The sequence below is a fragment of the Hylobates moloch genome, unplaced genomic scaffold, assembly GCF_009828535.3.
Source record: "Hylobates moloch isolate HMO894 unplaced genomic scaffold, HMol_V3 SCAFFOLD_5, whole genome shotgun sequence".
Lineage (NCBI taxonomy): Eukaryota > Metazoa > Chordata > Mammalia > Primates > Hylobatidae > Hylobates > Hylobates moloch.
The window spans coordinates 32,832,695-32,845,553 of record NW_026652280.1 but is presented as its reverse complement, the minus strand read 5'-3'; the positions used below and the strand labels follow the sequence as shown (position 1 = coordinate 32,845,553).

Here is a 12,859-nt window from a genome sequence, read left to right as displayed (position 1 = left end):
AGACCATGGGGCCCTCTGGCTTGATCACTGAGTGGTCAATTACTCTCAGCGCCCCACTCCCCTGGGAGTGTAGGCATTTACAGAAGCATAAACCGATTTCAGCACACAGGGAAATTCAGAGGCAGGTTTGGTTCCAAGTTTGTGGCTGGGAAGGAGAGGGGAGGAGGAGGGATCCTGTGTGTACTGTGATAGAGAAAGCAGAGAGACCAGAGCCATTCTGGCGCAGCACTGGGAGTCCAACAGTGAGCCCTCAGGCCTCCAACTTGCCCTTCCATTCCCTGCCCCTTTCCCACTTGATCCTCATGCCCACACTGTGACATAGCTGAGACTGATGGGCCTGTCTCCCCATTTGGCAGCTGAGAATACTGAGGCTAATTAGACAGGGCTCCAGGTCACACTGTCCATGTAGGGCAGGACCAGGGCTTAGTCTAGGTCTACCTGCAGAAGAGACCAAGCCCCTTCCAGCACCAGCTGGCTCCAGGTATGTCACAGCCACCTCAGGGTCCCTCTGCCAGCTTCATGCAGAATATCAATGCCAATTTCAGCCAACACTTACTAAGCCCTTACCATAGGCTAAGCGCCAGGCCAAGCATTTGATGTGGACGGATGCATTCACTTTTAATCTTTCTAATCAGCCTGTGAGGAAAGTAACACAAGCATCCTGAACAGGCTCTGGGAATTAACTAAGGTGCCCAGACCCCCGGAGCTGGAAGGTGGCAGAGCAAAGATGGGAACCTGCACGCTGACTCAAGGCTGCTCTTTCTGCCACTTGGCTATGAACACGGCTGGTGTCCACTGGAAAGGGCCCTCTGGCCTCCTGTGGCAGAGGCCCGGTGAGCCCTCTCCTCACGGCCCCTCTCTTCCTGGTGGTTGTTCAGAGGCAGGGGTGGATGGAGCTGGGAGGGTTGGATCCCAGGACAGCCTTCACATCATGAATCCAGAAGCCTGCAGGGCCAAACCACTGTAAACATGGGATCAGTGGCCTTGCAACAGGTAGTCTGCAAGAATCAGAGGTGAGAGGGGCTCCCCAGGGCCAAGGACTGGAAATTAGGCATCGCTCAAGCATCTCCCAGAAACCACTACACACAGCAGTGGTCATTTCCCACATACCCTTACACACTGGACAAACTTATGTATGTGCTGCTTTAGAAATCTTGAAACATTTTACCCAATATATTGGCTTCTTTTAAAAATATTGGTATTTTTATTATTATCATCATTGTATTTGTATTGTCATTTTGTCATTAAAATAATACTGTGATACTTTAAAAGTTATGTTTATAAATATTTGTCCTTAATAATTTTAATATAATTTAATAGTTTTAAGTACTATAATTACATATTTAAATAATTTTACAAAATATTTTAAGATATTAAAATATTCTCCACAACAAATTGGTCCCTATTTACAAAATAAATTGGCTCCTTGTTCTCATGTCATAGAAGAATTTAGACCAAGTTAATAAGAACCAGGTATTGAAGATCCCCAAAATATCAAACATCTTTGTGTCTTAGAACTCCTTTTCTGTCTTTCTCACCTAGCAAACTCAAATGGATTCTTCAGTACCCGGCTCGAGTAACCACGCTGCTGGGAAGCCTCCTCTGACCCTAACCCTGGGCTCCCCCTGCTCACTGTCTCTTAGTTAGAGCAAATAACATGGTATTGGGTTGTTGCAAAAGCAATTGCAGTTTTTGCCTTTTATTTTTTTTTTAAGTAATGGCAAAAACCGCAATTACTTTTGCACCTACATAATAGTACAATTGTGTGTTTATGTAATTGCGTTCCTTTCCAAACCACGAGCATCTCAAACACAGAGACAGTGTCTTTGTTATCTCTATATCTTCTGTACTACAGAGGCAGGAAAGCTAAAAATGACATTTCCCAGACTCCTTTGCAAGTAGGGTTCTGGATGCAATTTAGGTTCAGTCAGTTAGAAGCATTTGCATGAGACGGATTCAGACCTGTTATAGGGGAAGAATGTCAAGGCTCAAGCCATGGTTTTGCTGGTGCAGAATGTGGCAGAGGTGGCATGGCTCTTGGAAACTGCAGTCGTGGTAACACCTTCATGATTATATCAGAGGCAGCAGCTTTCACGGTGGCCCCATTTCACTGCAATTTGGGGAGGAATTCCTGGGAGTTCAGCCATTTCTTCAGCTTTCCCCATGAGTCTGAGCTAGCTGTGCCCTTAATAAATCCTTTTCTGCTTTAACTAGCTAATGTAGATTCTGTTATCTGCAAATAAGAACAAGGGGTCAGCCTAGGGCCACAAAACAAGCCCATGACCTTGGCTCTAACTCACCTAATTTTCCAGTCACACAACAGTGAGCTCTGGTGTCCTATCACAAAGATCACTGTTTGTAACATGAGCTGGTGTCAACTAAGCCCTTTGGAATCCACTGAGTCAGGTAAAGCCATGATCCTAGGTTGCTGCTAAGAAAAGGTCCAGATTCAAATGATGCAGGAAATCATTAGGTCAAGACTTATCCTAGAGTTATTCGGGAATTGGAGACTTGCAGACACATCTCGGATATGGCTACAAACCAGCTGTGTGACTTTGGGTAAAACACTTCCCCTCTCTGCATCTCTTTTTTGTCCTCTTTAAAACAATCTGTTTGAACTAGGGTAGCACCTCCTCTTCAATCAGCCAGCCCTTCCATTTCCTCCACAAAGCCATTCCTGCCTTGCCTCTTCCTTGGTTCCTCTTTCCCCTGCATCCTCAACATCACTCATATACCCAACTAGGCAGCATCATGATTCCAAATGACCTTGTGCCATGGGTTTGGTGATGCTTAGGCAGAGAGGCTTTCAGAATTGGGTTCACATCCCTCCACCCCTCATTAGCCTCTGTATGGTCTGAATGTTTGTGTCTCCTCCACAATTCATATGTTGAGATCCTAACCGGCAAGGTAATGGTACTAGGAGGTAGGGCTACTGGGAGGTACTGCAGGCAGAGCCCTCGTGAATGGGATTATTGCCCTTATAAAAGAGGCCCAAGAGAGACTTCTCTTCCCTTTTACTATATAAGGATGCAGCAAAGAGATGCTGTTTATGAACCAGGAAGTAGGTCCTCACCTGAAACTTAATCTGCCTTGATCTTGGACTTCTCAGCCTCCAGAACTGTGAGCAATACATTTCTGTTGTTTATAAGCTAAGTCACTCAGTCTATGGTATTCTGACAGCCACATTAGGCCTGGCACTTTTCTGCTCCTTTGTTTTCTCATCTGCAAATCAGCAAAAACAATGCAGTGCATGTGCGACAGGGTTGAGAAAAAACACTGATGAGCATTTCATGGAAACCACTGGCACACAGGAACTACCCCAAAAATGCTCATTCCCCTCTGTCCCCTTTGTCCTGCCACTAAAGCGCACGTGATAGCAGTGGATGCCCCAGGGAGTCCCAGGGAGTCAGAGACAGTCTCTGACGGTAAGCTGGTTGATGGCAGGGCTGAGTCAGGGATGAACAACTCGAAGTTTCTCACTGTGTGCACTAGTGACATCCTCCTTCCGCTGTGATTAGTAAACCTCTCCCCTGCCACCCTGTGGATAAAGCCCACACTAAGTCCTGCTTGGACATGGACCTGCTTGATCACCTCATCTCACTGGAGGCTCCACTCATTAACCATGTGCTTCTGATGCTTTGACACCTGGGGCCTTGCTGACCCTGGAGGGACTGCTTCTTCTAGGGCTAGCCAATTCCTGGAGATAGTAAAGGACTAGCCTGTGAGTGCACCTTTCATTTGCAAACCAATCCAGAGCCCATGCCCCTATCAGGCTCCCATACTCTTGGACGCTGGTATAGCTCTTCCCCACTCACCCCAGGGCCAGGTCCTAGGCAACTAGGGATAGCCCCTACACCCCAGAACCCACTGAAATTACTCAGATCAACCAATCCTAAACCTGCAAACCCTGCCTCACCAGTTCCTTTCCACGGAAATCCCAACGATGGCTCTTGCCCACACTTCCCCCTCGCTCCCTCTGCCTGCTTACTGACCCAGGTGCTTCTTCCCATGGTCTTGCAGGGCCTCCTGTTTCTAGGGATCTGTGAGTATCAAAACCTCTTCCTTTATGACAGTCATTTCCATATTTTTGTGTCTTAACATATCCGATTAAAACAAATCCCAGGCACCCTGAAAACACTCCATGTAGTACCTTAGCCAAGTCTAAAGCCTCAGTTTTCCCATCTGGAAAATGGAGCTAATAGCCCTGGCTTCCTTCTCTATCCTACCTGGGCTTTGCTTTTTTGGTCCGTACTGCTCTAGCTCAGTCTCTAGAGATGATTGACTTGAGGTTGCTATGGTCTAAATGTCTGTATCCCCAATACGAACATTAAGTTTCATGTTTCAACTTAATTCACAATGTGATGGTATTAAGAGGCAGAGCCTTCGGGAGGTAATTAGGTTATGAGGTCTCTGCCCTCAAGGATGGGATTAGGCCCTTATAAAAGAGGCTTCAAAGAGCCTTTTGCCTTTCCACCATGTAAGGATGCAGCAAGAAGCTGCCATCTATGAGGAATGGGCCCTCACCAGACACCAAATCTTCTGCCACCTGGATCTTGGACTTCCCAGCCCCTAGAACTGTGAGAAATAAATTTCTCCTGTTACAATTATAAACGACCCAGTCTAAGCTATTTTGTTATGGCAGCCCAAAAGGACTAAGATAGGAAATAAGATTTTGAGAAGCACTGCCCCATATTCTGCTTCTAACAGGACGCTCGAGGACTGCATTTTGGAGGGTGTCATGGAAATTCATGGAAATTCCCGTTTGGTCTGGATACAGATATACAGACATCAAAAATGTTGCTTAAAGTTTTTTGTCTAATGACATAAGAAGATGCTCACATGACAACGTTGAGTAAAAAAATGCAAGTTACAAAACTATGATCTCCAAAAAGAATTATATATACATATGTGAATGTGTGGGCAAAGGGAAGGATTGTAACACAATATTAATAGGGGTTTCTCAGAATAAATGGGATGATGGGTTATTTTTTAAAACACTTTTCTGTGTTTTTATAAGTTTTCTGCAATGGGGTTATGATTCTTTTATTATTGGAAATCACTAATAAATGCCTTTTTAAGTCCCAGACCTTCTTCTAACTATCTCAAGCTTCCCCTTACCCTGTTAGAAGATTAAGGGAAGCACTTTCTCCAACCTTCTTAAACTCCACTAGCCTCTCAAGGTGAGTTTGTCACTGTCTCTTCTTTCAATGCTAGAAAGACTATCTTTACCCACATCAAAGGGGAGGGGACCCTGGCACCATGTAGGGCATCTCACAGGTATAAATAGTCCCAGCGGGTCATATCAGGAGCCCAACTCCTCTCAAATGCCACTCAGTTTCCAGCAGCCAAATATGATGCTGGCGCCAGGCTGCATTGTTTTGCCCCATCTCTCTGCCCTCCACTAAGTGAGAAGACAAATGCAGAAGGCCAGAAAGAGGTGAACACGGTGGCCCTGGGCATGAGTTCTCCTCTGTCTGCCCAGACTGGGCTCCAGCTTTGTGGGCTAAAAAGGCCTCCTTCCTTCCTTCCTTCCTTCCTTCCTTCCTTCCTTCCTTTCTTTCTCTCTTTCTTTTTCTTTCTTTCTTTCCTTCCTTCCTTCTCCCTTCCCCTTCCCCTTTCCCTTCCCCTTCCCTTCCCTTCCCTTCTCCTTCCTTCCTTCCTTCCTTACTTCCTTTCATTCTTTTTTTTTTTTTTTTGACGGAGTCTTGCTCTGTCACCCAGGCTAGAGTGCAGTGACACGATCTCGGCTCACTGCAACCTCCGCCTCCCGGGTTCAAGTGATTCTCCCGAAGGGGCCTCCTTTCAGCATGCCCAGGGTCTGGCCCTCTGAGAGCTTGGGTCTGTAATTCCTATGAGCCTTTCCCCAAAAGCCTGCCCCACAGAGGCTCCCCTGTTGGTCTGATTCCCTCTCCAGAGCTTCTCCAGGGCCATGGTTCCTTTCTTGGGGGACACAGTACTCTGGGTCCCAGCAACCATTGGCTGCTACAAGATGAGGCCCATGCATTCAGCTTTCTATCTAACACTTCCCCATCCCCACCCCTAGACACTGGTGGTACTCCAGAGAATAGAAGCTCAGGGGTTCCCTGTGTCATGCACAAACACCTGTTAAACCTCCACTAGCCCTAGGTGAACAGGGAAGCTAATCTGAACACCTAGACTCCTGTCAAGCTTGGTGCAGAGTCTCAGAGAACTATGGAGTTGTTTATTTATTCCACACTGGTTAGAGACACCACTAGCCCATATAGCACCTCCGTGCAAATAAGGAAAAAGCACCATTTTCCCCAGATAAATTAAGCCACATGCACCAGACGCATGGCTGGTCAAGTGAGAGTAAGCTGCACTTCAGCCTCACTTGACTCCCTGGCTGAGTATCTTTGTGCAGTGCCCACCCTGAACAACTGTCCATGACAGCCTGATACCAGACCCTTTAACTTGGTCTCATTTAATCCTCCCAATAGCCCTATGAGGCAAGCATAATTTCCCCCATTTTATATCTGAGACTTGAACTACAAGAGGTAAAGTAACTTGCCCAAGGTCATTCAGCTAGTAAATGGTGGCACTGGAAAATAAACCTGAGGACTGTGAGAGCCCGGAACCCCTGCTCTTAATAATGTCACTGCACTTCCTCTCCCTGACTCTGACAGCCATGGTTCTCTGGGGGGTTTTCTCAGTCAGCAGCCCTTCCCCCTCCCAAAGGCAACAGCCCTTCAATGAGCTCAGCGCTATTTCTAGAGCCAGAACAGCTGCCGTCTCGAGATAGCAAACGACCCGTCACGGCAAACGCACAGAAATCTGTCTGAAAATTGCAGCCTGACAATTCAAAGGACTGAAGTGTCTTATCAGATAGGTAGGAGAGAGGCAAGAACAGCTCAGCTGTTAACAACTGTGGGTCACAGCTGTCAGAACACACGCCATGGCAATGGAGAGCCCTGGCTCCGACCCCTGGCTGGTCCATGGCCCGGCTCAGCAGCCTTGAACTTCACCTGCCCTCTTTGGGCCACAGTTCACTCATCTGTTCCCAGGAATTATCAGAGCTGTTTTGAGATATCAGAACTGGATGCTAAAAAGCCTGATGTTCTCAGTGCAACCCTAAATAGTCCTGGGACTAATCTGCCCCAGGTGTGTACCTCACACCAAGCCCGAGGGTCATTTCTGGCACAGGGTGGGGGTTGGGGGTATCGGGGCAAAGCCTGGTGTCTAGATTCATTCCTCCTTCCCTACCCAGGAGTTCTGCAGGGCCCCAGATCCAGTGTCTAACATATTCCTTGTGAGAATACATACATGATGACCTTATTTTCCAGGCCAGACTAGGGAGCTCTGAAAGGCTTCCCTTTGTAAAATTCAGCTCAACAGCCAGTAATGCCTCAGTGTGTGAATGCTAGCACTGGCCAGTGTCCCTACTGCTCCTCATGGACTTTAACCACCACGCCCACAGGCACCCTAGCCAAGAGATACATCCTAGCTGCCTCCTTCTCCTTCGTTCATCTTCTGCCAACTCTCACCACTTCTCCTTCCTGAGTAGTCCCCATCTCCACCCCAGTGCCAGGGACAGGATTCGGTCTTCTCCCCCCTGGAGGAGTCTCTCTGTCTGAAATACTCTTTGCTGTCTTGCTAGTCCCTGCCTACTCATTCAGCAGAGTCAGCCCAGGGGTCAGCTTCCACTGGCTCCCTTCGTGGCCCTCCCTCCTCTGTGCCCGCTGCCCCTGGGCACCCCTCCAGACCGGCTCTTATTATGTGGAATTACACACAGCTCTTCCATGGCCTGTCTGTACTGTTGATGCTTGAGAAGGGCTTTTCTCCTCTTTGACTCATCGAAGATTTATGGACCTTCTACTGTGTGCCAGGCAGTGTTTCAGGCCAGGATGCCCTGATGAACTAGCCAGAGTCTCCACTCTCATGGTGCTTCCACAGGGGTGACAATAAATGATTCATTCAATATAATGCCAAGTAGCCATAACTCTTCCAAAAAAAAAAGCAGGAGAAGGAATTGGAGGGTGCCTGGAAGGATAGTGGGGGGCTCAGGAAGGCCACTCTGGACAGGGGACATGAATAGAGGTATGGAGCCCTATGCAGATGTGTGGGAAGAACTTTCCAGAGAAGGAATAGTGAGTAAATACAATCACTTGCTCTTCAGTAGCAGCTGCCAATGTGGCTAGGCAGGGTTGTGGAGGTCAGAGAGGTGAGCAGAGCCAAGTCTAGCTGGGCCTGTGGGCCACCTAGCATCATGGGGACTCAGCAGAGGAACAACGTGATCTGATGTGGGGATAAGGGACTGTAAAGGGAGAGACGGTGAACTATTGCAGCATGAAAAGACAGTCCATTGCACTAAGGGGTGGCAAAGGAAGTGGGGAGAAGGAGACAGACCTATGAAATAGTTTAGGAATGGAACCAGCAGGATGCACGGATAATTTAGAAAGTGAATAAATCAACAGTAACTCCTAGGACTTCAGCTTGAACAACTAGTGGGATGACATAGCCATTTAAGGGTTAGAGAGATGAACAGGTTTGGGGTGTTGGGCCATGTGAAGCTTCCTGTGCCCTCAGACATCTAGAGGAGATCATAGCTAGGCAGTCAGATGCACATGGCTGAGGCCCAGTGGTCAGGGCTGGGGATGCACATTCCAGAGTCAAAGGACAAGGGACTTGAGGAAACACTGGGAGAGAGTGCAGAGAGAAGAGGAAGAGGGCCAAGAACAGGCCTGAGGTCAGCTCCCACATTCAGATGGCAGCAAAGGACACTGAGAAGGAAGGTCTGCAGGTGGAAGAAAACCCAGACACAGAGCCCAGGGACATGGAAGCTAAGAGGAGGGAGCATTTCCAGGACAGAAGGGTCAGCTCCAGTGTTGACCCATTTGTCCTGGAAATGGAGGTCAAAGAAGAGGAGGACAGAGAAGGCACCACTGATCTAGCAACGAGGAAGTCATTAATGACCTTGACAAGAGCAGATTCAAGGGAGAAGGAAACAGATGCCCCTCTGCCACAGGTGGAAGCAAGGCCAGGAGTGGGAGATATTGGAGATGGTGCCATGGAAGCCTGCAGGTGAAGAAGGGCTGAGCGAGTGTCCGAAGACCTGGTCCTGGAACAAGTGGAGAGGATGGGATGTCTCCCAAAGTGTGAAGGGATGGCTGGAGGAAGAAAAGACAGACTTCAGTGTTCTGTGAGCCTCCAAAAGGCAGGCCTAAGAGCCCCAGCTGAGACTTAGGGAGGAAAGGTTTACAATCAGCCAAAGGAAGCACTTCGAACCAGGAGGCTCGCATGGGGAAGGATGGCCTCTCTGCAAGCTTCATGACCTGCCGTCACTTACTAGCTTAGCAAGGTCTTGATGGCCATTAAGTCGGGGGATGCCGGGCTATAAATGGTGACATGCAGTGGAAAACTGGAAGAGCCTCTAGCTGCCTTAACCTTGTGAGCATCCCCTAATCTAATGGTTGGGTGGATGCTTGGTCCTTCCAGTCCAACCCCCAACTCCTTTTTCTTTCTTTCTTTCTTTCCCATTCTTATGCCTTCCCCTAGCCTCCTGCCTTTGCCAAGTGATTGGCATAAAATTCTCAAAGATGGTCTACAAGGGAGAAAGCATAGGAGTGTGAAGAAGGAGAAGAGGGAGAATGGGTAGTGGAAGCTGAAGGGAGGAACGGAGTTTGGGGAGTTGACCTGGGGTGAAGAAGGGGTGAGGCCCTGACAGGCACTGCACCCATCTGATCCGGCCTCCTCAGTTTACAGGGAAGCAGACAAGTCCCAGGGAGGGAGTGCTATCCCCCCACGGAAGTGCTGTGAGTCTGGGGCGAACCTGGGCCCACTCAGAGGACCCCAGGAGTGACTGAGCAGGGTGGGAAGAGACTCCCTCACTCCACCTCCAAGGAGCCCTATGGGGACCTGTGAGGTGCTTTAACCTTGGAGCACTCAGGGAGTTACAGAGCCCGTTACCTCCTTTGCATCACCCCCAGAGTTGGGTTAATGACCTCAGTTTTGCAAATGAAGTAATTGAGGCACAGAAAGGTTTGTGTAAGTGGTTATTTGCCCAGGAACTCCACAGAGACTCAAAAGCCATAAAGCTTTGGGTTCAGGGCACTCCTGGAGAAACTCTGACTTAAGGAGGAGGAGTCTCCCAGTGCCAACAACTCCACTTCCACCAGCAGCCTCAGCCGGCCACAGCCTGGGTTCTGCCAGGCCCCAAGAAGCCCACATCAGGTTTGTGGGACCAATGGGGGAAGCTGCCATGTTTGTTTTGCTTTTTGTTTTTCCAGCACCCAGCCCAGAACATTCCGCCAAACCTGCACCTCCAAACTCTTCCCAGCTGGGTGAAGCCCAAGAGCTCTGCCCCTTTTTCCCTCCTTTTCTGCGGAAGAGAACATTGACCAGGAAGGCTTAAGCGAGCCAGCTGCACCTGCCAAACAGGAGTGTGCTTCCTCCACTGCCCTGCCCTAAGCCTGGCCACAATGGCATTCGGGACTACAGGGGTCACACTGCTCCCAAGATCTCCTCCTTGAAATGTATAATTGCCAGGAGCAGGTGGAGGGATGCATTTTTCAGAGGCAACAATCGGAAAAACACTAAGCACAGTTGGGAAGGTAGGAGGGAGGAGGACACAGAAGATAGAAAGTGGAAGAGACACGGAAGGAGGAGATAAGAGACCCTAAAGATCATCTTGTCTGAGATCAACCCTGCAGCTTTGACATCAGTTGCACAGAAGTGATATATTGTTTTTTTTGTTTTTTTGTTTTTTTTTTTGAGACACGGTCTTACTCTGTCACCCAGGCTGGAGTACAGTGGCATGCTCTCAGCTCACAGTGGCATAATCTCAGCTCACTGCAGCCTCGAACTTCTGGGCTCAAGTGATCTTCCGACCTCAGCCTCCTGAGTAGCTAGGACTACAAGCGTGCACCACCATGTCTAGCTATTTTTTTTTTTTTAATTTTTGGCAGAGACGGGATCTTGCTATGTAGACCAAGCTGGTCTTGAACTCCTAGCCTCAAGCAATCCTCCCACCTCAGCCTCTTAAAAGTTCTGGGATTATAGGCATGAGCAACTGTGCCTGGCCAGAAGTGATCTACTTAAATCAATATGGCCTTTTTATTATAGTCTAACAGTAAGAAGCTGAGGGCAGAAATAGAAGACCTGAGAGGACTTGGAAAGAAAAGACAAGGAGGCTCACCCAGCCCTGCATGAGCTGTCCACAGCCCAGAAGGAAGAACCCCTCTAACCCCACCCATGAGTGCTGGGACTCTGGAGTCACACAGGATAGATAGATAGATAGATAGATAGATAGATAGATAGATAGATAGATAGATAGATAGATAGACAGACAGACAGACAGACAGACAGACATAGTGCTGCAGCTCCACCCACCACCGGAAAGTGACCTAACATTTTGGTGACTAAATTTCCTCATCTGTAAAATGGGGAGTAATGAATACACCCACCTCAAAGATTTGAGGGTAAGGACTAAATGGGATAATACATGTAAGGCACCCAGCATAGTGCCTGGCCCCAGACACTCACTTGGCTCGCTCTCCTGCCCAGAGGGCCCTCTTGTGTCATCTATTCGGGGCTTGCTCTTTTTTCCTATAGCTGGTGCTACCCTAGCCTTGGGAAGTCTTCCACACTCCATCCCAGAAGCCCAGGAAGAAGGGTGCAGGGAGAAGGCTGTCCCACCCACAGGCAGCCTGGGCCAGCCCCGCTCCGGACCTCAGAGACAAGTGTCTCCTGAGTTGCCTTCCACACCTCCTCTTTGCCAGCCCATTCCAGAGGTAAGACCCAGAGGGCCAAGATTGGTGTGGAGTATGGAAAAGGGGCCAGTGAGGCCAGCCAAGAGCCTGCGGCTGTGCCTGGATCTAGAGGATCCAGAGGGCCCTGGAGATGCTCGCACAGGTGGTCCAGCCCAGTTCTCCAAAGCCAGAGGCTCCTCAGGATTTGGGGAATACCTGAGCAAACACAGAAGGATTATGTGCACTTGCCAGAGGGTCCTCTGTGTGTGCAATGACAGAAGTTGCCCTGGGGGCAGACACATCTACAGAAGGCAGAGTTAAAGGGGATTCAGTTGGGCTGGGGCTAGCAGGTAAGGCTTCAAGGAGGAAGTGGATACTGGAGGGAGGACAAGGACTTGGATGTGGAGCCAGACCCAGTTGGCAGAAGCTGAGTGAAGCCCTTTGTGCTGTGGGCATGGGCCAGGCTGACAGTCAACTCTGCTGGGACAGTGTCTGGGGGACTCCTGCCTCAGCTGTCCTCTGTCCCTGTGACTGAAGCGGGGGATGTTTTCCTGAGGCAGTGCATGCAACACTGCCCACCCTACAGGACAGAGGTCATGACCGTGAGGGCACCGCTGCCTCCCCCTGCTCTTGAGCAGTTGCTGGGCAGACAGGCAGCTAGGCCAGTCCAGAGGGATCAGGGTTGCAGCTGACAGTGGAGGACAAGTACCCTCTATCCTCCTCCGCCTTCCCAGAGGGGCCGTGCTCGGTGAGGGGTGCTCAGGAGGAGGTCTAGTCAGTTAGCACAGGAGTATGTCATCTGCCTTCACTGCCCCCCTTTTTCTTTTTCTTTTTTTTTTTTCAGACGGAGTTTTGCTCTGGTTGCCCAGGCTGGAGTGCAATGGCGTGATCTCAGCTCACCACAACCTCCGCCTCCTGAGTTCAAGGGATTCTCCTGTCTCAGCCTCCCGAGTAGCTGGGATTACAGACATGTGCCACCACGCCTGGCTAATTTTGTATTTTTAGTAGAGACAGGGCTTCTCCACTCTCTCTACTTTTTATACCTCACTCCCACCAACTGTCAGTCTTCCTTTTCCCACCCGGAAGCCCACAAATGTCAGCCTGCCCTACTATCAGCTCTTTTCAAGAGCAAATTCTCTGGCAATTCCAGCCTG

The 12,859-nt window shown here is 49.2% G+C and overlaps 1 protein-coding gene across 5 annotated transcripts in view; it reads right to left on the bottom strand.

The window, feature by feature from the left end:
• ST8SIA5 (ST8 alpha-N-acetyl-neuraminide alpha-2,8-sialyltransferase 5) overlaps window positions 1–12,859 on the bottom strand; it is a 91,610-nt gene that overhangs the window by 38,280 nt on the left and 40,471 nt on the right. Inside the window, exon 1 of one of the 5 annotated variants that reach the window (XM_058438386.1) lies at window positions 736–5,515. The exons of 3 other annotated variants lie outside the window; for them this stretch is intronic. Coding sequence is in view for 1 of the 2 variants with exons in the window: in XM_032152395.2 (XP_032008286.1) it covers window positions 568–593 (26 nt within the window). In the remaining variant the exon portion in view is untranslated. One more of the 5 variants, XM_032152395.2, reaches the window with a different exon arrangement.